The following is a 21,062-nucleotide window of genomic DNA, read 5'->3' as shown; positions in this document are numbered from 1 at the left end:
ATAAAAAACAGAAGCTCGGAGAAGGAAGTTCAAAAGGGATTATAGACAAGCAAAATGGTGGAAAATTAAGCTTTATGTAATGGAGATTTACTACTAAGCTTTTCTGTTCTTCGTGTATGGAAATGTTCATGTTTTTTGAGGTTTGCTATTTCTTGATAGTGAAAAGGGTGGGGGTGGGGTCTGCCCTGGTCCTGATGGTTTGGGTCAAACTTGGTAGAACCGAGACATTAACAGGCAGCCAAATTCAAAATTAATTGAAATGACTAACATTCAATTAAAAAAAAATAAATGATAAAACTTACTCCCTCCCCTTGGTAGAGAGTAGGGGACTGTCACACTATATATAGTTCTCATCTTGGTTAAGTCTACTTAAATGATATCCATAGTTACAAGGAAGGATTAAGGGATCATAGTCAGAAGTTTAGAGGGAAACAGTTTATGTTAAAAAACCAAACACCTAAAAGGCATCAATAAAACAAAAATTAAAGTGTAAGAGTGGCAGAATAAAATTGAGAAATGGTTTTAGGGTTCATCTCCATGACTGGCATTTTTAAGAAAAGACAAGAATGAAGATAAAATGAAGGCTAAATATAATAAAAGCAAGGACTGGGCTTATTTGGGATCTTTCTCTACAGCTGCTTCAAGTTCTACCCCTATTTATTGGGTGCTAAAATTTAATAGTAAAAGGCTTTATATCCAAATGCCTTGTAAACAGAGATGATAAAATATCATCCCCCTTGATTTTGTTTCTTACTGGTGCCTTGGTCTTGTTGACTTCTGTCTTGGCTCCTGGTTGGGTGACATGACAGCTGACTCAATGATATCTCAAAATGAAAAGGTCAGCTCTACACTCTCTTTGAGGCCTCAGAATAGGCCTAGGGATTGATGGTAGCAATTGCTGTGCTCAGGTATTTATTTTTTCCTCTGCTGACATCAGAGCAATTAGAGTAGGTGAAAGGTGATGGTGACACCTGGCTCTTTCTCAGGGATGCCCAGTGTGGGTAGCAAAGGGCATAGCCTTGAAGTATTACTGAACTTTGGTCTAGTATCAGCAGCCTCTGTAACTCTGGGTGCTAATGGGGTACAGCCTTTACTAGATAGAGGGAGCCACTGGTTACCATCTGGCATAGGTTAGGAGGAATATACCATGGAGAGAGAAGGAAGAAATTTAGGTATAAAGGATGGGGAGAGTGGGAATTGTGGTTGATCAAATAGAAGTCCATCTTGCTGGCAGAATTAACTAAGATTAGTTAGGCACAATGCCAAAGGTTAGCATTCTTTGAGCTTTGACAGTGTATTTCAGGGGATGCCTATCATTGTTTTTAGCCATTCACAGAGGATTATATTTCTTATATAGTGTTGACTCAGTCTAACTAGGATGAGCCACTGGCTTAGGTTTGGAGGATAACCAATATCCAGTGGTTCTTTGCTCCTTCTGGGTTCTTTCTATTTGTTATAGCTCCTCTTCCCACCTCTAGGGAGTTGCCAATATCCCTATCTTGCCTAGCCAAGGGAATTTCTCCTCATTAAAAAAACAAACAAAAAAACCCTTGTTTTTATTGATACCTTTTGTCTTTATAACACTTTTATTTTCCAGTGTATCCCTAATCCCTTCCTACTCAGCGAATGAGTCATCCTTTATGACAAAGAAGAAAGGGGGGTGGTGGTGGAAGGAAAACACAGTTTAGCAAAACAAATCAACCTATCAATCAAATCTAACATCATATAGTGTTCCATACCTGTAGTTCTCTACTTTGCAAAGAAAGAAGGAAGGCACAGCCTCATCTCTTCTTTAGGACCAAGCTTCCTTGTTATCATTTTATAGCAGTTAATTTCCTTTGTTCTAGTGTTGCTCTTTTCATTCTTGTTGCTGTAGTGATTGTGCATATGACTTATCCTGGTTCTGCTTACTTTGCCTTGAATCAGTTCATAAAAGCCTTCCTGTGCTATTTTCATCATAGTAATAGTCTCTCGGTAACTGAGGATGATGTTTGTCTTTGTGCGTTTTCATCTATGATAGATGAGTGTGCACAAAGACACTTGTGCGTGAAGGAGATTTAAGTGGAAAAGCCGATGCACAGAGATAGTCCCACTCTCTCTTGGAAGCCTGGGTCCAGTGGCACGAAAAGTCGTTATACCTGGAGACTTCCTCAGCTGCATTGGATGGCTGTGTTGTCTTTTGTGCTCCAACACGCCCTAAGCACTCCACAGTGCTTTGCTGCATCGCCATCTCAGCCGTTGAACCTTCTTATTGGTTTATTCATTGTCCAATGGCCCAATTGATAGCTCCTGAGCCAACATTCAATCTCTTGCCTCTGTGTTTTTGCCCAATATGTCTCTGTGCCTGCAACGAACCCCCTCAGTACTTCCACTTTTTAGAAGACCTATTCACCTTTAAGTTTTAACTCATGTGCCATATTTTATTGAAAGCTTGTCCTTACCTACCCATTTGTTAATGCTCTCATTCCCTTCCCTTCCCTTTGCTGTATTCCACAATAATCATGTTCCATAATCCTCTGTTTACTTGTTGCTTCATTCTGATAAAGTGTAACCTTTTTGAGGGCAAGGATGTTTTCATTTTGTTGTAGTACCTACCTCCATGTGTTGGATATGACATGAATGCATGTTATATTTATTTTATTGCTGGGGCACCTCTATGAGTTGCCATCTGAGCTCTGCTTAAAGAGTTGGTGATGGTGTATTCACATTTCATTAGACATCCCATAACACTTTTTCATAGCTTAATTTTGAGGGTGTTTTTCCTTTTACTGAGCTGAAGTCTGCTTATTTAAGTTTCTACTCCATTACTCATTGGTCTGTCCGCTGAAGTAAATAAATCTAGTCCTTCTACATGATAGCTCATCAAATTTCAGTCTATTGTCAGTTTCTTAGTTATTAATACATTTACTGGTCTCTTCAAACTTCCTGGTTTTATCCAGAATGGGCATTGGTATAAAACCAAGGGTAAAAAATATCCCACAAAAATATAAATGGATTCTGATTGTTGTGCATTCCATGGAGACAGACCAGGTCTCAAAAGATTGCATTATATGTCTACTAGTTGCCTTCAGTGATTTTTATTTTATTTTATTTATTTATTTATTTGTTTGTTTGTTTGTTTGTTTATTTATTTTTAGACCCTTACCTTCCATCTTAGAATCAATACTATATACTGGTTCCAAGGCAGAAGAGTGGTAAGGGCTAGGCAATGGGGGTCAAGTGACTTGCCCAGGATCACACAGCTGGGAAGTGTCTGAGCCAGATTTGAACCCAGGACCTCTTGTCTCTAGGCCAGGCTCTCAATCCACCGAGCTACCCAGCTGCCCCTTTCAGTGATTTTTAGACTAATAAAAAGCCAATTTTTCAGTTGTGTGATAAATTTCAACCTCAACACAGATATTAGATGAATTTGATGCTAGATTTAGAGCAGGAAGATTGTTGAACCTAGCTCTGTCATTCTACAGATAAAGAAACAGATTCATAGAGCAGTTAAGTTGAAACTTCCCCAATGCTGCATATCTTTTTAAAGTTGAGTCATATTTTATATTTCTCAATTACATTTAAAACCAATTAAAACAGATCTTCTAGGTCTTCTGTCTCTACGTCTAGGGTCCTATCCATCGCGCCAAGCTTTGCCATGTGCTCACACCCAACCATTATGTATTGTTTTTCTCCCCCAAATCCCATAAAATGCTTTGCTGAATTGTAGGTTTCTGTAGGCAGAGTTTGAGAAGTCATGCTATGGCAGGAACCTGTTCTAGAGCAGATCAAAACTTTGTCATATAGCCTGCTCTAACACTTCAGTAGTTTCAACCAAGAACATCATAAAGTATGGATTAATGGAGTCAGAGGCCCCTGTGGCTTCCAGGTATGTAGGTCTCTCTTTAGGGCACAACTGGAAGCAGCTAGCTAGAGGAGGCCCAAAACAGAGTCATCAGTAGAGCTGTCTAATTGGCACTTGTGGTGTGGAGATAATCAGAATTCCAATATTTTTTCCACATAATTTTGAATGAATAAAAAAAGCAATTTCTCTGTGCTCAGCATTGGGGATAAAAACAAAAATTAAAAAACAGTTCCTAGTTTGAGGAACTCTCACCCTAGTTGGGGGAACCCACATTCCAAAGAAAGTTCCACTCTAGGGAATATGGAAAGCAAGACCTTGGAACCCTGAAAGGTAGAGCCTGTGATAAACTGAGGACTGTGGTTTATCCTAATTGTTCCAGATGAGAAACTGAACCCACTGACCAATGACTCCATGAAGTGAACTGTACCTAGAGATGTACACCACCTCTACAGAAGGTGTGGCAAAGAAGAGAGGATATTAGATTTGAAATCAGGAAGATCTGGGATAGAATCCCACCTCAGATGCATACTAGTTTGTGCAATCTTTGGCCTGTCACTTAATGTCCTTGGGACTCAGTTTCCTTGCCTGTAAAATTAGAATGAGGAGCTCCTTGATCTCCAAGTTTTCCAGTTCTGAATCTATGATACTATGATCCTTAGACCCACAGTGATCTCTCTGTGAAGCTAGTGCTCTTCTCATAATGCTTTTCCCAGTTTTACACAAGAATCACAGCATCCATGGGCATGAAGCTTCAGGAATTTGGGAGATGCTCATGCCTCAATATTCAGGTGGGCATCTCTGTTGCCCCAGTGAGAAAAGAGTTGGAGTTATTTATATTAGAGCTCCTGTTCCCTGGCTTTCATCTCAGTAACTATCTTGATAATTCCCTGGTGTTTTTAAGGGGACAGAACAACTTTTGTTTCCCATGGATATCCATTCTTTTATTTTTTTAAACTCTTACAGTCCATATTGGAATCAATACTGTGTATTGGCTCCAAGGCAGAAGAGTGGTAAGGGCTAGGCAATGGGGGTCAAGTGACTTGCCCAGGGTCACACAGCTGGGAAGTGTCTGAGGTCAGATTTGAGCCCAGGACTTCTCAACTCTAGGCCTGGCTCTCAATCCACTGAGCTACCCAGCTTCCCCCTGAACATCCATTCTTAAGAAGTAGGTAGAGGGAGCTGTGCTTGTGTCTGAGACAGTGTTTGTGCAAAGGTTAAGTAGGGTCAGACAGATCTTGACTTTTGGGCACATGGAGTCCTTAATTTGTAGACCGAGTCCACTGTGGAAAGAGCTATGAGCTTGAAGTCACAGGCACCCCAGGGTCAGCTTTCTGAAACTTTTTCAGTAGTAAACTAGGATATAGAGACCCTTCCTCTTCTGGCCTTACACATAAACAAAGAGCTGTTTTTTCCATGTGCTGTTGTCTTGCTATTTAATAAATGTTGAAGCCTAAACACTGTAGGGACTTATCTATACAATGGACTTCCTGCTGTTCTTGGCTCCAAATATCTTAACTGGATAATAAATCAAAGTTTTCTAAATGATGCATGGGGGATCAGCCAGCAAGGTCCCACCCTCCAGTCTGGATGGAGGAGACATTATCCATGTCTGCCTTGGGTCTCTCTGGAACAACCTCCTCCTCTTCCCTCTGGGTGAGGGTCCAGGAAGTTCAAGTCCATTGCCTGGCAGGAGCATGAATGGATCTGGCTGCCAAAATCTTGTAGACTGAGAGCTTTGGGACTTGGCTGCCTGGCTATGACTAATCCTCCAGGGAATCATTGGGTTTTGAAGGAAGCATTTCGGTTTGGAGTTATCATAGGGCAGCTGGTGAAAACCACCAGAGCCCCACATGGGGCATGTTTGAACAGTCCAGCTGGTTCTGTGGGAATTCAGACAGGAAGAGGGCAGTAGGAGCTGACAGTCACTAGTTGGGACTCTGAGCTCTTGTTCATCTTGGCTAGTAGGCACGTACAAAGTGGAAAGACTGAGCTAATGTCCAGTGGGACCTTTCTCCCATCTTGATAACATCTGCCCTGAATTTTCTTCTTTTCTTCTTGCCTGGACTTGGAGTCATGAGGATCACAGTTGGAGATAAGAGAAATCAAAGTCAACCGGTCCTATCTTATCTTACAGATGAGGAAACCAAGGCCTAGAGAAATGAAACAATTCACCCCTGGGCAAATCCAGAACTTCTGACCCCTAATAGGGAGTTCTTTCCACTCCCTGGGTTCAGATCTTGCCCTTTTCACTTACTAATTCCTCTGCACCTCCCTCTTCGGTCTGCTTCTTCTTCTTCTTCTTTTTCTTTCATTAAGACCTTTACTGACCTGTTCTTAGGTGGCTTGGTAGAGTTGGGGTTTTTGGCCTCACCACTCAGAAACCCACATTTGGGTCCTGGTTCTAACCTGGACCAAATGCGTGACATCAGGAAAAGAGTCAGCCGGTGCCTAGTGTGTGTTCTATTTTTTAGTGAGAAGTGGGTTCCCATGTAACTTAAAGTGGTGATTACTTCTGGTTAGGTCATGCTGGGGAAGGCTCAGAGCTCTCCTCTATCTTTGATCAATGTTAGGCATGAAAAGAAAGGCAAAAACACTGCCCTTGTTCCTGCCCTCAAGGAATTTACATTCTAATGGAGGCAGTAACATGTCAATATTTTAGATAGGCACCAGACATTTACAGGATCCCTGGAAGGCAAGCTTAGGGGTAGCAAGAAGGGAATCCCTCTCCAAAACTCAGTTTCCTCATCTGCAAAGAGACATAATGAAGCCTGTAGACTATCTTGCTGGTGGCTCTGAGGATCTGATAAGATAAAGTACATAAAGTGCTTCATGAACGTGAAAATGTCATGTAAATGTCAGTTATTGATTCCCTTTGCTCTCATGGGATCCATTGGGGTTTCTTTTGGTTTTAGAGTCTCCAGTGACCATCCAGGCATGATGACGTTTATTCTACAGGGGACACGGGAAATTTTACACATATCCCCAGGCGGATTTTTGCCCCAGTAGGTTCGGGAAAGCCTGCCATTTATGGTGCTCCTCCAAAATTGAAATTGCCTGAACTTGGGGAAAAGGGTCTTCCCCTCCTTCCTACCATTGCATTAATTAGTTCTGGGTAGGACTTGGTTCGAGAGGTTCAGAACTCTTAGCCTCTCTTTCTACACTTCCTTCCAGCCTTTGCTCAATCCTTGTCCTCGTGATGACAGAAGGGACCAAGCTTAGCTGTTGGACAAACAGGAAAAGATAAACTAACCACAAAGAAATGCAGCAAATCCAGACTTATCCCCGAGACAAACCTCAAAGAGAACTGGGACGTATAGGTCATGCTTTGACACACGAGTCACTCTCTGGCATATGCTAGAACCCTCAGAAGTGTATGTGTGTGCATGTGGGAGGAGGAGAACTGTGAGAGGGACCGGGGTCCCTCTGTGGCCATAAATAAAGCAAATGGGACCTCTCGTGTTTGGCGACAGCCCCAGCTTGAGCATTATCTGACATGACTTCATTTCCCCTATGATTTTCAGCCCCCTGTATCTAGAAAGACTTTCATTATCCACAAAGGACACATGGGAGGGGGGGCTTGGATCCAACAGGTCAGCACAGCTTCTGAAATGAGGTTTTATCTCTCCCAGAAGTCTCTGAGTGTTCACTGAATTCACTAGGGGAGCAGCATAGTTTTGAAAAGATAAGATTTGACCCTGAGCATGGAGGCTTGTTTTCCTGTGACTTGGTGATGTCAAAGAATGAAACTCAGGCTTAGCCTGAGGCCTGATGGCTTGTCTAGCTGACTGGAGGCAGCTTGTCCTTAGATTCTGCAAGTACTTTATCCCTGATGCCTAGCACAGTACCCGGCCCAGAGTAGGTGACTACTAAATGCTGGCACTGAAATGTTCACCCAGAGGCAAGGCTTAGGCTCTGGCTAGCCACCCGTGTACTCTACTCTGCTCCTTCTCCTGGGGTTTTTAGTCTGATACAATTTCTTCTCTTTCTCCTTCAAATCTCTTATCATCAGCACTAGACTATAAGCTCTACAAAGATGAAGCCTCCAGCTAAAAAGACAGATATTTGTTTCACTTTTTGACTTTGTATCCCTCGCACCTCCCATACAGCTTGATACATAGTTTCCTATTCAATTTTTCTATCATGTCCAAATCTTTGTGACCCTATCTGGGGTTTTCTTGGCAGAGATTCTAGAGTAGTTTACTATTTCCTTCTCTAGGAAACAGAAACAAACAGTGTTAATTAAGTGACTTGCCCAAGGTCATACAACTAGTAAGTGTCTGAGGCCAGATTTGAACTCAGGAAGATGAGATTTTTAGATTTGGCACTGCCTCTACTGCTCCACCAGCTGCCCTTAGTACATAATAAATACTTTTTAGTAAGGATAACTAGTACACACAGATAATTTTGATGTTTGCATTTATATTTTAAGGTCAAATAGTTTATTTTACATGAAATAAAGTAAGAAGGAAATAGACCAAGTACTATTGTATGGAGGTGGTTGCCTCCAACTATCTCCTAAACCTCCTTCACTTGCCTTTATAGATACTTAAGGAAGGAACTGCTCTGAACCTGGAGTCAGGTCCTGAGTTCAAAGCCAGCCTTGGGGGAAGCTAGGTGGCTTGGAGGATAGAGAGCCAATCTTAGAGATGGGAAATCTTATATTCAAATGTGGATGTAGACTACTTCTTAGCTCTGTGGCCCTGGGCAAATCACTTAACCTCCATTGCCTACCAGTCCTTAGTATTGATTCTAAGCTGGAAGGTAAGATTTTTTTTTTTTTTAATAGGCAGCCTCAGATATTTACCTTAGCCTCTTCCACCAGATTTAAGGTCTTTGGGGTTTTTTTTAATTAAAAAAAAAACAACAACAAACAAACTTCCTTTCCTCCTTAGAATCAATACTGTGTATTGGCTCCAAGGCTTCAGAAGAGCAGTAAGGGCTAGGCAATGGGGGTTAAGTGACTTGCCCAGGGTCACAAGAGTAGGTGGTATCTGAGGCCAGATTGGAACCCAGGACCCTCCCATCTCTGTACCTGGCTCTCAATCCACTGTACCACCTAGTTGCCCCTACTATACATTTATTATCTCATTAGATCACCACAATAACTCTATGAGGTAGGTGCTATTGTTAATCACATTTTACAGATGAGGAAACAGAGTCCAAGAAGTTATATGGCTTGCCCTGAATCACAGCTACTATATGTCTGAATTCAGATTTGAACTTAGATCTTCCCTACCCTGGTACTCCATCTATCACATTACCAATCCTTGTTGAGTGATTGACTGACTTTGGTCCACTCCATGGGTGGATGGTGAGCTTGGTGATCACTGACAGTTATTGCTTCTCTCCTTCCTTTTCTGTAGTGTCTGGTGGTTGGAGGAGGACCCTGCGGCTTGCGGACTGCCATAGAACTTGCCTACCTGGGAGCCAAAGTAGTCGTGGTGGAGAAGAGAGATACTTTCTCCAGAAACAATGTGCTGCACCTGTGGCCATTCACCATTCATGACCTGCGGGGTCTGGGTGCCAAAAAGTTCTACGGGAAGTTCTGCGCGGGCTCTATCGACCACATCAGTAAGATCTTGGACCAGCGCCACATGCAGTGGGTGCAGCTCTGCCGGGGCATCTGTGGGGGTCTGATGGAGGGTCAATGTTGGGGCAATTTGTACCCAGCTTGCTTTTGTAGCTGGATGACCTCCTCCTTTCTCTAGGTCTGGCTCTCAGTTCACTGAGCCACCTAGCTGTCCCCTTTATTTTATTCCAATAACAGATTTACATTTAAGTTTTCCACGGTTCCATGATTCTCGTTCTCTCCTTCCCAGAGTTGACAAGCAATTCCACTGGTTATACTCAAAACATTCACTATAATTTTTAATATTCACTTTCTGACATGTTCTCCTCATTTCACATTGAAATCTCATACCTTCTGTCTTCTGCCTGTTAGTTTTTTCTGAGTTCCATAGAATAAGTCTAGATTTCTCAGTGGGCTCTAAAAAGGAGGCGGAAGAGGGAATAAACATTTATTAAATGCCTACTCTGGGCCAGGCTCTGTACAAAGTGCTTTACAAGTATCTCCTCATTTGATTTTTCAAAATAACCCTAATGGGTGGGTGCCATTATTATTGTCCCCTTTTTACAGTTGAGGAAACCAAAGCAGGCAGAAGTTCAGTGATTTGTCCAGGGTCACCCAGCTAGCCAGCATCTGAAGCAGGGCTTGGAAGTCAGTCTTCTGGGTTCCAGGTCTAGTGTTCTATCTCTGGGGCCACCAGCCACCTCTGAGTCCAGTGGTTTCCCTGTGTGACAGTTCTCTCTCAGTTTCTCGAAGTGTCTCTCACAGAGTTGGTGCGATGCCTCTCCATTGAGCATCTTTCATCTCCTCCTTGTGATGGTACCTAGAACCTAGGCTTTGAAACATTTCTGAGCTATAGCCCAAGCAGGCAGTGATAATCCCAAGATGTGTTCCTCTCTTTGCCTTGAATTGGGGTTTAATTGGGCATCATTTTGCCCAGATAAAAAGGCATGCCATGTGTATAGCTGAAAACACCTATCTGGCTCCCCTTCCTCCTCCTCAGGCTTCTCTCCTCGTGTCCCTACTTCTTGAAAATGATCCTTATTTAGTAGTGTTTTGATTTGTCATTAATATCCTGGTGGCCCTCCTGGAGGACTTCCCATTCATCATTTTTTCCTAAAATATAGTTCTAGAACTCCACAGAATTGCCTAGGGCTGAGGCCATATGGTCAGGGTTACATACAGAGCAAGGAGTAGGGTGAGACTTCTGACTGTGAGAATCCAGGATTTTGTCCTCTGAGCCTGTTCTTCTTTAAGAGGAATGTGAAATACTGGCTCGAGATGGAGGGCTTGGGCCTCAAGGGCTCTTTATAGAAGATGGGGGCAAAGGTTTAAGGTTGTGCTGGGGGCAGACTAGGGACTGGGGATAAATAACTTTGCTAAAATAGACTGCAAGTGGGATCTTAAAATCAAATCAGATGCCAAGACGATGACCTCTTTGAAATGCCTTTTGAGATGATTACATCCTTAAAGTAAGAGAAGACTCCATAGGATAGTTTTGTATTTTATAAGAAAGTTGCAGCATTTATTTCCACGTAGCTCCCTTCCGCCACCATTTAAAACTATAACCTTCCTCTCTCCTCCTTCCCCTTCTCCCTCCTTTTTCTCTCTCCCTTCCCTCTCCCCTTATTTCCCTTCCTCCCTTCCTTCCTCCCTTCCTCCCTCCCTCCCTCCCTCCCTCCCTCCCTCCCTCCCTCCCTCCCTCCCTTCCTTCCTTCCTTCCTTCCTTCCTTCCTTCCTTCCTTCCTTCCTTCCTTCCTTCCTTCCTTCCTTCCTTCCTTCCTTCCTTCCTTCCTTCCTTCCTTCCTTCCTTCCTTCCTTCCTTCCTCCCTCCCTCCCTCCCTCCCTCCCTTCCTTCTCTCTTTCCTTCCTCCCTCCTTCCTTCTTTCCCTGCTCTCTCCCTTTCCCCCTCCTCTGTAACTGCATCCCCATAGAGAGTTCTAGGCAAGGCCTTCTCTAGCAATACAGATCAGTTGTTTTGCAGCTTCTGATCTTCAGAGCATTCATTCCCTGGGTCACTGCAATGCTGAGAGACTTGCCCAGAGTCACCTAGCCAGGGCCTGTCTGAGGCAGCACTTGCCCCCCAAATCTTCCTTCTCACAGGGTAGAAGCCCCTGAGAGTTGGTGTGGGTGGATCCCAGCACCCATTTGTTCTGCTTCCCCTCCTGTGAATTGCTCTCCTCTCTCCCTCTTCACGTGGGATCATGGCAGCTGGTCCTTGCCTGAGTGAGGAGCAGCAGGTGGGCTAACGCTGCTCGGTGGCTTCCCCTAGATTGTACTACCGACTTCCTTCCCTCTTCAGCCGCCCTCAGGCCCCAAATGCCCCCTCCCTCTCACCATTCTTTCAGTCTTCACCTTCATCTCTTTTCCTATCACAGTCCTTCTACCCATGGGTGGAGTATCCTGGTGTATTGGGTTGCTGGAGCTAGCCTGAACCAGCAGAGCTGATTGTTAAAAATTTCAATTTGAGTATTTTCATCTTAGAAATCCACCAGCTCTCCAGACCAGGGCTTGGTTGATTGTTTTGTTTATTCTCTGACTTATAAAAAGTGATGGAAAAATATTAATAATGCAAATTCAATGGAAAAGATTGTCATGGGGACATTTTCCTTCCTTCCTTCCCAGGAGAGCCGGTTTTTAAACATTTACCAGCATGCTTGTGGAAGGAGGATAATATAGTTCTGTCCCTGCCCCCAGATATCCCCCAGAGTAGCACAAATGGATGAAAGGCATGGGGAATGATGAAGGGACAAGCCTGCTCATGCATGGGGCATAGCTGCATTGGGACCCCTAGGTAGTTGCACCTTCCCTCCAGCCTGTTCCTCTCTGGAGCTCCCTTGTTCACTCTCTCTCCAGCCATTTTCTTTTTTTTTTCTGTTCCTTTCCTTTTTTTAAACCCTTACCTTCCATATTAGATTTAATACTATATTATTTGCCCCAAGACAGAAGAGCGGTAAGGACTAGGCCATGGGGGTCAAGTGACTTGCCCAGGGTCACACAGCTAGGAAGTGTCTGAGGCCAGAACCTAGGACCTCCCGTCTCTAGACATGGCTCTCAATCTACTTAGCCATCCAGCTGCCTTCTCTCCAGACATTTTCTGATCTTGTGCATTTGCTTATTAAAAACATCCATAGGTGACTGGAATGTCCCAGTTTCCTAGCAAAGGACTGAACTTAAACTCATTGTCTGCATAAATATGAAGTCCTATTAACTTTTAAAAGGGAACAGCTAGATGGCTCAGTGGACTGAAAGCCAGGCCTAGAGAGAGATCTTCCTAGCTATGTGACCCTGGGCAAGTCACTTAACCCCCATTGCCTAGCTCTTACTACTCTTTTGCCATTGATTCCAAGATGGAAGGTGAGGTTTTAAAAAAATGACTGGGCAGAGTCTATGCCCTGGTCTGCAGAGAAGAGCTAATGAAAGCAAGTAGCTTAGGGCAGAACTAGGGCAGCTAGCCCAGTTATTGAGGGAGTTGGCCATGATGGCAACCAGATTCTAATGAGAAGCTCAGTTGGACTTTGAGAAGGCAGAATGGAGAAGTAGAGTCAGGAGGGACCTTGGTTCATATCCTACCTACTCAGATGTTACTTGTATGACTTGGGCAAGCCATGTAAACTCTGCATGCCTCAATTTCTTCATTTGTAAAATGGGTTAGTGGTGGATTGCATAGCTCTCAAGACCTTCTGATTTTAACTTTATGATCTTATGAACTAATGAAGAAGGGGAAGCACAGTATGAATTGAGGGAAGAAATTATTGTATGAATCACTTAACCCCTATTGCCTAGCCCTTATTGCTCTTCTGTCTTAGTACCAATGCATAGTATTGATTCTAAGATGGAAGGTAAGGGTTTAAAAATAAAGAAGTAATTGCCTGGAGAAGGGATTGCTCAGAATTTTTATGGGAACTGCCCCCTTTGGGGGAATCAAGGGGTAAACTGAATGAACAAGCAATTGTAATTTCTGAGAGAAATTTAACTGTCTATAATGAATGAATTAGTGAAAAAGAATGTATATATGTTTGTGCCAAGGATCTGCTAAGCAAGAAACAAAAGCAAGTGCAAAACAGTTCCTTTCCCCAGAGATAGACATCCCATCATGCCTAATAAACATGTCGGGCAGTGAGGACCAGAGACGTGTGGTATTGGGCAATGGCGTTAAAGAGAATGGTGATTGGAGCACTAGAACAATTGAATGAAATACAATTATCAAGCTACAGAGCATGGCTATCATTTCTGTGTCTAGTTGTACTAAGCTGCCACTGATCAGATAGGGATGTCGACATCACTGAAGGAGCCAGGAACAGAGAGGAGAAAAGTGAGGACCCTAGGAATCAGTTTAATAGAGGAGAAAGGTCCCTAGTGAGAGTGAAAAGGGATTAATCTGACCCCCTGGGAACCCTGAGTCATTGTATAAGACTTGCACACAGGGCATCTGACTATACTCCTTGGAACTCCATCCTGTGCTACCCAATCTCATCATCTTGCAAGATCACACTAGCCTTGAAACTCACACCTCCTCAGGAACAGCCTTGGGGACAGGCTGATTGGAGAGAGTAGAGGGTAGGCAGTGGAGAGCTCCTCCATTTAAGGAGGGCATCCAGGGCAACCATCTCATCATTTCCTAGTAGTTGGCTGCACCTCTAATTAGATTTCTTCATGTCCTTGTGTCAAATATTTTTCTCTTTTCTCTTTAAAAAACAAACAAACCCTTAATTTCTATCTTGGAATTAATACTATGTATTGGTTCCAAAGCAGAAGAGTTGTAAGGACTGGGTAGTGAGAGTTAAGTGATTTGCCCAGGGTCACATAGTCAGGAAATATCTGAGGTCATATTTGAACCCAGGACCTCCTGTCTATTGTCCTGGCTTTTTATCCACTGAGCCATCTATGTGCCCCTCCCTTTCCCCTTTTCAGCTTATTTTTATTTGTTCTCTTCTCTATTAGACCAGGAGCTCCTTGAGGGCAGGAGCTATCTTTTGCCTTTCATTTGTATTCCTAGGACTGAGATAAGTGCCTGGCACACTGTAGGCCCTTGTTAATTGTGTGATTGATTGAATCTTCCTCCTTTCCTGAAGAGTCTTGCTTTGGCCAACTTTAGAACTTCCCCTGGAGGCTGGGAGGCATGGGATAGAAGTTTCCAAACCCATGGGCATTCCTGCTAGGTAGATCTGAAGGCTATTTAGAACCTGTTCTTTATCTAGTGTTATTTGGGCAATGGCAATGGACAATAGATACTTGGGCATCTGAATTCATTCCATTTTTCCTCACTTTTCTGACAGGTATTCGACAGCTTCAGCTCATCTTGTTCAAGGTGGCGCTGATGTTGGGAGTGGAAATCCATGTGAACATAGAGTTCGTCAAGGTCCTCGAGCCTCCTGAAGATCAGGAAAACCAAAGTAGGGACTATTTTTCTGACTTGAAAATATAATCTGTAGAAAATCAATCCACCTACTTTTCTAGGATATTCCCCCATGAAATGCTCCCCCTGGAAGTTTTCTGGGCTAACTGAGTCCAATATTCTCCTCACTTTCACTGGCAACTGCTACGGCTCAATTCTGGGAGAGTATTTTTCCCTCTCAAACAGCTGATGCTGCAATTCAAGCAGTATGATCTGTTATGTTGGGAATTTGGGTGAGGAAAGAACAAGAGGAAACATCTAAATAATTCAGATTTATTGGTTGGGAAGGGGAGGAAGGAACAGGGGTTTAGGAGGAAATTATACTAATTATCTTAACAATCTAATATCTATAAACTATCTAAGACTATCTTATTAAGCTAAACACTAAATTTCCCAAAAGTCAAGTCTCACACCCGGAGTCCAATCAAATGGGCCAGGATCTTCAGTTGGTTAGTTTATCTTCAATCTTCTTGATTCAAAGCTGCCAGCAGCCAGATCCAAAAGATTTCTTTTCTTCTGTTGGTCTCAGGAGAAAACCTTTCCAAGCCTCAACCTCAGGTCCTTCCAGGAGAGATCTGATGAAGTCTGTTGGGCATAGAATCTTTCTGAGATCTCAAGCCTCAAGCTCCCATGTGACCCTTAGTCACATGCTCCTGTCAATCACCCACCCTGATGTTTGCATCTCTGTTTTTGCAAACCATTCATCCTTTATCACAGATCTAAGCCAGAATCTGGGTTTTGTTTGGTTGAGAATTAAATATTCTCATGCTTTTCTCATTTTCTAAGCCTTTTTTTTAACTCTTATTTTCCATCTTAGAATCAACACTATGCATTGGTTCCAAAATGGAAGAGGGGGTACGGTTAGGCAATTAGGGTTAAGTGATTTGCCCAGGGTCATATAGTAGGAAGTGTCTGAAGCTAGATTTGAATCCAGGATCTTGCCACCTAGCCATCCCCAAGTTGGTATCAAAAATCCTTCTAGTCCATGCATGAGACTTAGATCTTCAGTTTAGCCTGTAAAACCCTCACTCTTGCAGTTCCCTCTAGATTTTCTTTGTGTCTGCCACTAATCAGTAGTTGGACTCCTACCCTCCCCTATCCTGAATTTTCTGCTCCTGGGGGAGGGGAGGAAGGTTACTTTGCACACAGTTGATAATTATTCACCACTTTCCAGAGTTCTAGAAATGACTTAGATCCTGGATTGGGGAAGATATTTTTTGAAAATTTGTTTCCTTAATGATAAGTCTGCCTTTTCAATAGAGTAGGAGAAACCAAGGCAAACATATTTAAGTCTGTTGAATATCACTCCATTATAAAGAGGCAGCAGGGAGCTATGGAAAGTGAATTAAATTTATTTTTGAGTTGAGGGGATCTGCATTCAAATCCTGACTCCGTCACTGACTACTTGTGTTACCTTAGAAAATTTTACATCATCTCTCTGGGACTCATTTCCCTCCTCTGTAAAATGAGGACTTTGGATAAAATGACCTAGAAGGTCCGTTCTAACTCTGTCTATAATGCCTTCATCCACTAGGGACTGGTAATTGATATGAAGGAATTGGTGATGTGACAGAGAAATATTTTAAGAACTAACTGAGTAATGAATCCTTCTCTCATGGACCAAAGAGGGGGAAAGCCCTGTGTCCATTTCAACTATCCTTAAACCAACTCACCATGTTTCCCTTTCTCTCTAGAAGTAGGCTGGCGAGCAGAAATTCTACCTGCAGATCACTCACTATCTGATTTTGAATTCGATGTCATCATTGGTGCTGATGGCCGCAGGAACACTCTAGAAGGTAAGAAAATTGCTGTCCTTTTCTAAGAGAGCTCCAAGTGGGTGAGGGCAGAAAATCCTGGACTGATTGGGAAGTGGGCGCTTCATGAAGATATGTGGACAATTGATCCATTCTGACAAAGAGAGTGTGCCCCATAATCTGCGGGATTGGCACTTAAATAGAAAAAAAAAGTACATATCTAGGTACACCAATGGTGAATATCAATTAGGTTGTTGGATTTTTTGGAGGGATGGTGGTGGAATATGTGTGTGTATGTGTGTATACATGTGTGTGCTCAAACATGGATTATCAAAAGCCCATAGATAAGTCCTGATTAATGCAAATAATGAATCCCTGAAAATAGTCATGTATTTGAAATCACTTTATTCAAAGTTTTAAGTATGTAAAATATGGTCATTAGTTCTATCTAGCCCAATGGAAATATACAGTGTGAATTTGAGTAATGTGACTACTTCAGTAATTCCTTTTTTTTTTAACTCTTTCCTTCTATGTTAGAATTAATACTAAGTTTTGGTTTCAAGGCAGAAGAGTGATAAGACAGTTGGAATTAAGTGACTTGTCCAGGGACACACAGCTGGGAAATGTCTTAGGTCATATTTGAACCCAGGACCGTCCATCTCTAAATCTGGCTCTCTATTCAATGAGCCATTTACTTCAGTGATTATTTATTCACACTCATTGGAACCTACCTGTACAGGCCACTGGGACACATAGAATCATTCAAATATGCCTAGAGGTCAGAAATTACTCCTACTTTTGTCCCTTAGCTTCTAACAAAGTACCTGACTCACAGTGAATGTTTAATAAATATTTAATTGTTTCTACCTATTCTGGTTTGAGTTTAGAGAGGCCACTTGAGGCAGGAATACATGTACCTGAGAGACTCCCCCATTTCTCAGAACCCTAGCTCCAGGTGGTACATACATTCTCCCTCTCATCCCGTGAATCCCCCTATTATCACTGCTATCAGCCCAGTGGCACCTAACTCTTTGCTGACTCAAGAAATAGTCAGTTCTGTCACCTTGACACAAGTTCCCCAGATCTAGCACTTTATCCCTTCATTTGGAAAGTCAGCTGACACCTGACGGGTTTGCCTTCCCATCATGCCCCATGTTCAGGGGACCAGGGGCAGCCAAGCAAGTCTACTAGGATATTTGACAGGTGAGTGCTGGGTATGTGGTGAACACCAAGGCTGGGTTTGTTCCCAAAGATGAGTCATATCTATGGTCATCCAGGTGAGTAAAGTCCCAGAGAGAGAGAAAAAGAGGGAGGGAAAATGGGAAAGAACGTGACTGAACTGGTGGGGGGGAGGGGCAGGGCTGAGGAGATGTCATTTGATTGCATGCCATACCTCTGAATCCCTTCAGGGAACAGAGGCTTAGCTTTTGCTCCCTCCTAGCTGTGGAAAAGGAACTGCTGCCCAATTCCATCCCAGCCTTGTAGCAAGTACCCAGGTTCCTTGGGGAAAAAGGCCACCCCATCTGCCTTTCATTTTCTCCTATCTGGAGAGCTTATTTTTGGACAATGACCAGACATGACATACCTGGTCACATTGAAAATTAGCTCCAGAAATTATTCCTCATTTTTGGACTCCTGAGATCCTTTTTGGTTCTAATTCTCTGATTTTGTAAGTTAGACCTTCCCTAAGGAAGCATCTCATGTTTCTCATCAAGAAAGACTCTATACTTTAGAGGGAAGGGTTGAGAGGCCATTGTACTGCTGGGCTGGGTCCCTATACCACCTGGGAGCATCCACCTGACTGACTCACAAGAGATCTACCCACTGGCTTGCTCACCCTCTGTTGCCTGTTGGCACCCAGCATTGTAATATGAAGGCACTTTACTTAGGCTTCCTCTCAAACACTCTAAAGAATCCATTCTAGAGGAAAATGAGGTAATATCCCCACCATCTCACTGGTAAGGATGAGGTTAGGACCATCACAACCAGAAGAGATGCTTTGATTTTGGCGGGGTCCAAAAGGGGCAAAAACAAATGGTAGATTTGTTTCATTTTGCTCTGCTCATCTGTTACAGAGATTGTGATGCCCCTTTTTGTTGTTTCTTTGGGGAGAGGGATAGGAGAGCTAGGAAGAGAATTCACCCCAAAGTAGGCCATTGAAACATTCTTTGAAATATATGGAAGAGAAATGAAAGGAGTTCAGAAGGAAGTACAGACAAGCAGGACAGTTTTGAAAGTAACATGCTGAATTGTCTTTTTTTTTTTTTTTAAAGCAAGTTGTCTATAACAAATGGGGCAGAGGTTCTTAACTTCTTTTATGTCACAAACCCCTTAGAAATCTGCTGAAAGCCCTTGGATCCTTCTCACAATAGTGTTCTTTTTTAAATGCATAAAATAAAAGACATAGCATCATATAGTATGTAAAATTGCAAAAAAAAAAAGTATTTATATGGAAATACACTTTTCAAAATACATTAACAAAAGCAAAGCAGTTCATGGACAACCCCAGGTTAAGAACCCCTATTATAGGGTCACATTCTTTTCTGTTCTACTTTATTTATGTGGAAAATGTCCTTTCTTAAGATGTTTCTTAAATTCACAATAAAGAAATAAAATTTAAATAGCAGCAAAGAAAGACTAAGGAAGAAAGAAAGAGGAAGGAGGGAGGGAGGAAGGGAAGGAGGGAAGGCCAGGAGGAGATATTCAGCCACGTCTTGTCTCTTTGTCCAAACCTCAGAGTTTTTGAGTTTCCTCCGCCCATGCCAATTCCCTGGAGTCCCCGGGTCCTGCTCTCACATGTTTGTGGGGACTTTGCGAACAGTGACCACATTAACCTTGCTCAGTCCTCCAGACCCGTCCCAGAGAAAAGACATGCTTTTTCCTTTTTTCTCCACCCAGGTTTCAGAAGGAAAGAATTCCGTGGGAAGCTGGCTATTGCGATCACTGCCAACTTCATAAACAGAAACACCACGGCCGAGGCCAAGGTGGAAGAAATCAGTGGGGTGGCTTTCATCTTCAATCAGAAATTCTTTCAGGATCTTAAAGAAGAAACAGGTGGGTCCCTTACCGCCCTCAAAACCAGGCTAGAGGCCAGTGCTTTTCAAATAGTGATTTTGGACTCTAAAGGGGAAAAGTATAAATAAAAGATAAAATGACAGCAGGGGGCTCATCTCTAGATATTAATCTTTTTGAATCCTACCATCTTCCCTGTTCATCTAAAATCCTTTGCCTTCCCTCAGATTATGGCCAATTTATCCTGCAGACCTTTTGTTTGTATCTTGCCTCCTCCCTTAGATTATGAGTTCCTGGAGGGCAGGGGCTGGTTTTTGCCTTTCTTGGTATATTCTGGGTTTAACACAGTACTGTGTACATAGATGGCACTTCATCAGTTCTTGTTGACTTGATTCTAGGATGAGCTCTGGCTTTCTTAGGGTTCAGAGACTATATAAACAGAATAGGGTAATCTTTTTAAATAGCTTCAAGTCATGGATCACTACAGTCTCTGAAGCATTAAAAATGATTTATCACCCAGAGGGCAATGGAGGCACATGATGGGCGTGAGCTGCCACTTGTTACAAACAAGGGCTTATAAAGGACCAAGGAACAAAAGAGTGTTATCAATGATATATATTATATATAATAAAAAACTATGACCATGTGTCAAGAACAAGGGTGAAACAGCCCACGAATTCATCCAGTACCTTGTGAGGTCAGGTCAGGAGAAAGGAAGGTCCAAGCAGCATATTAGGTAGAATCATAATATGGCCCTTTGGGGGGGGGGGGTGGTAGGGAACAGATGAAAATCATTGAGGTTAAATAGGAATTGATAGATTGCATTCTGCCATTTTGGAGGGTACGCCCCCTTTAAAGAGGTTATTTGGGTACCTGAGCAAGGAAACCCTTTAGGAAGGACTTTGGGGCAGTGTGGTAGAGGAAGAGAACCCCCCACTCCCCACCCTGGATTGAGGGAACCTAAGATTGAGTTTTCTAATTTCTCTTTTTTTAATTTTTATTTAGAATATTTTCCCATGGGTTTTCTCATTTCTACCCTTACTAACCATGTGACCATGGGCAGCCCACTTAATTTCTGTTTCCTATTTGGTAAAATAATGATGGGTTGGAATCTAATCAATGAACGTTCTTTTCTTTTTGAAGCTAAAATAGATGCAATAATCACCCTCCCCCATATAAGTAAACTTTGGATGTGTTTCATGACTTAAAGAAGGATTTAATATGTGCACCGTTTCTTATTTATGATGGAATGTGACCTCAGATAAGTCACCTTTTCTGGGTTTCCTCATTTGTAAAGTAAGAAGGATGAGCTAAATGACCCCTAAAGTACTTTCCAGGTCTAAAACTATCTCATTGAATTCTTCCTGTAGGTCAAGTCCTGTGATAGGAAGCACTAAGTTCTGGCCCTCATGGAGTTTACATTCTTTGGGATACTTTAACTCTCGGGCTTGGCTCAGTGCCTGGCACACAGGAGGTTTTCTATTTACT

The 21,062-nt window shown here is 42.7% G+C and overlaps 1 protein-coding gene across 23 annotated transcripts in view; it reads left to right on the top strand.

Annotated features, from left to right (window-relative positions):
* The window catches only part of MICAL2 (microtubule associated monooxygenase, calponin and LIM domain containing 2), a 272,089-nt gene that overhangs the window by 95,157 nt on the left and 155,870 nt on the right, over positions 1–21,062 (top strand). For all 23 annotated transcript variants that reach the window (XM_056802064.1, XM_016423435.2, XM_056802061.1 and 20 more), the window contains exons 3-6: positions 9,208–9,415; positions 14,690–14,806; positions 16,503–16,604; positions 19,461–19,616. In XM_056802064.1, the coding sequence (XP_056658042.1) occupies positions 9,208–9,415; positions 14,690–14,806; positions 16,503–16,604; positions 19,461–19,616 (583 nt within the window). The remainder of the gene's footprint in view (positions 1–9,207; positions 9,416–14,689; positions 14,807–16,502; positions 16,605–19,460; positions 19,617–21,062) is intronic.

Source organism: Monodelphis domestica, chromosome 6 (genome assembly GCF_027887165.1).
Source record: "Monodelphis domestica isolate mMonDom1 chromosome 6, mMonDom1.pri, whole genome shotgun sequence".
Taxonomy (NCBI): Eukaryota; Metazoa; Chordata; class Mammalia; order Didelphimorphia; family Didelphidae; genus Monodelphis; species Monodelphis domestica.
The sequence above is the reverse complement of the archived record's forward strand: the minus strand, read 5'-3'. Positions and strand labels throughout refer to the sequence as shown.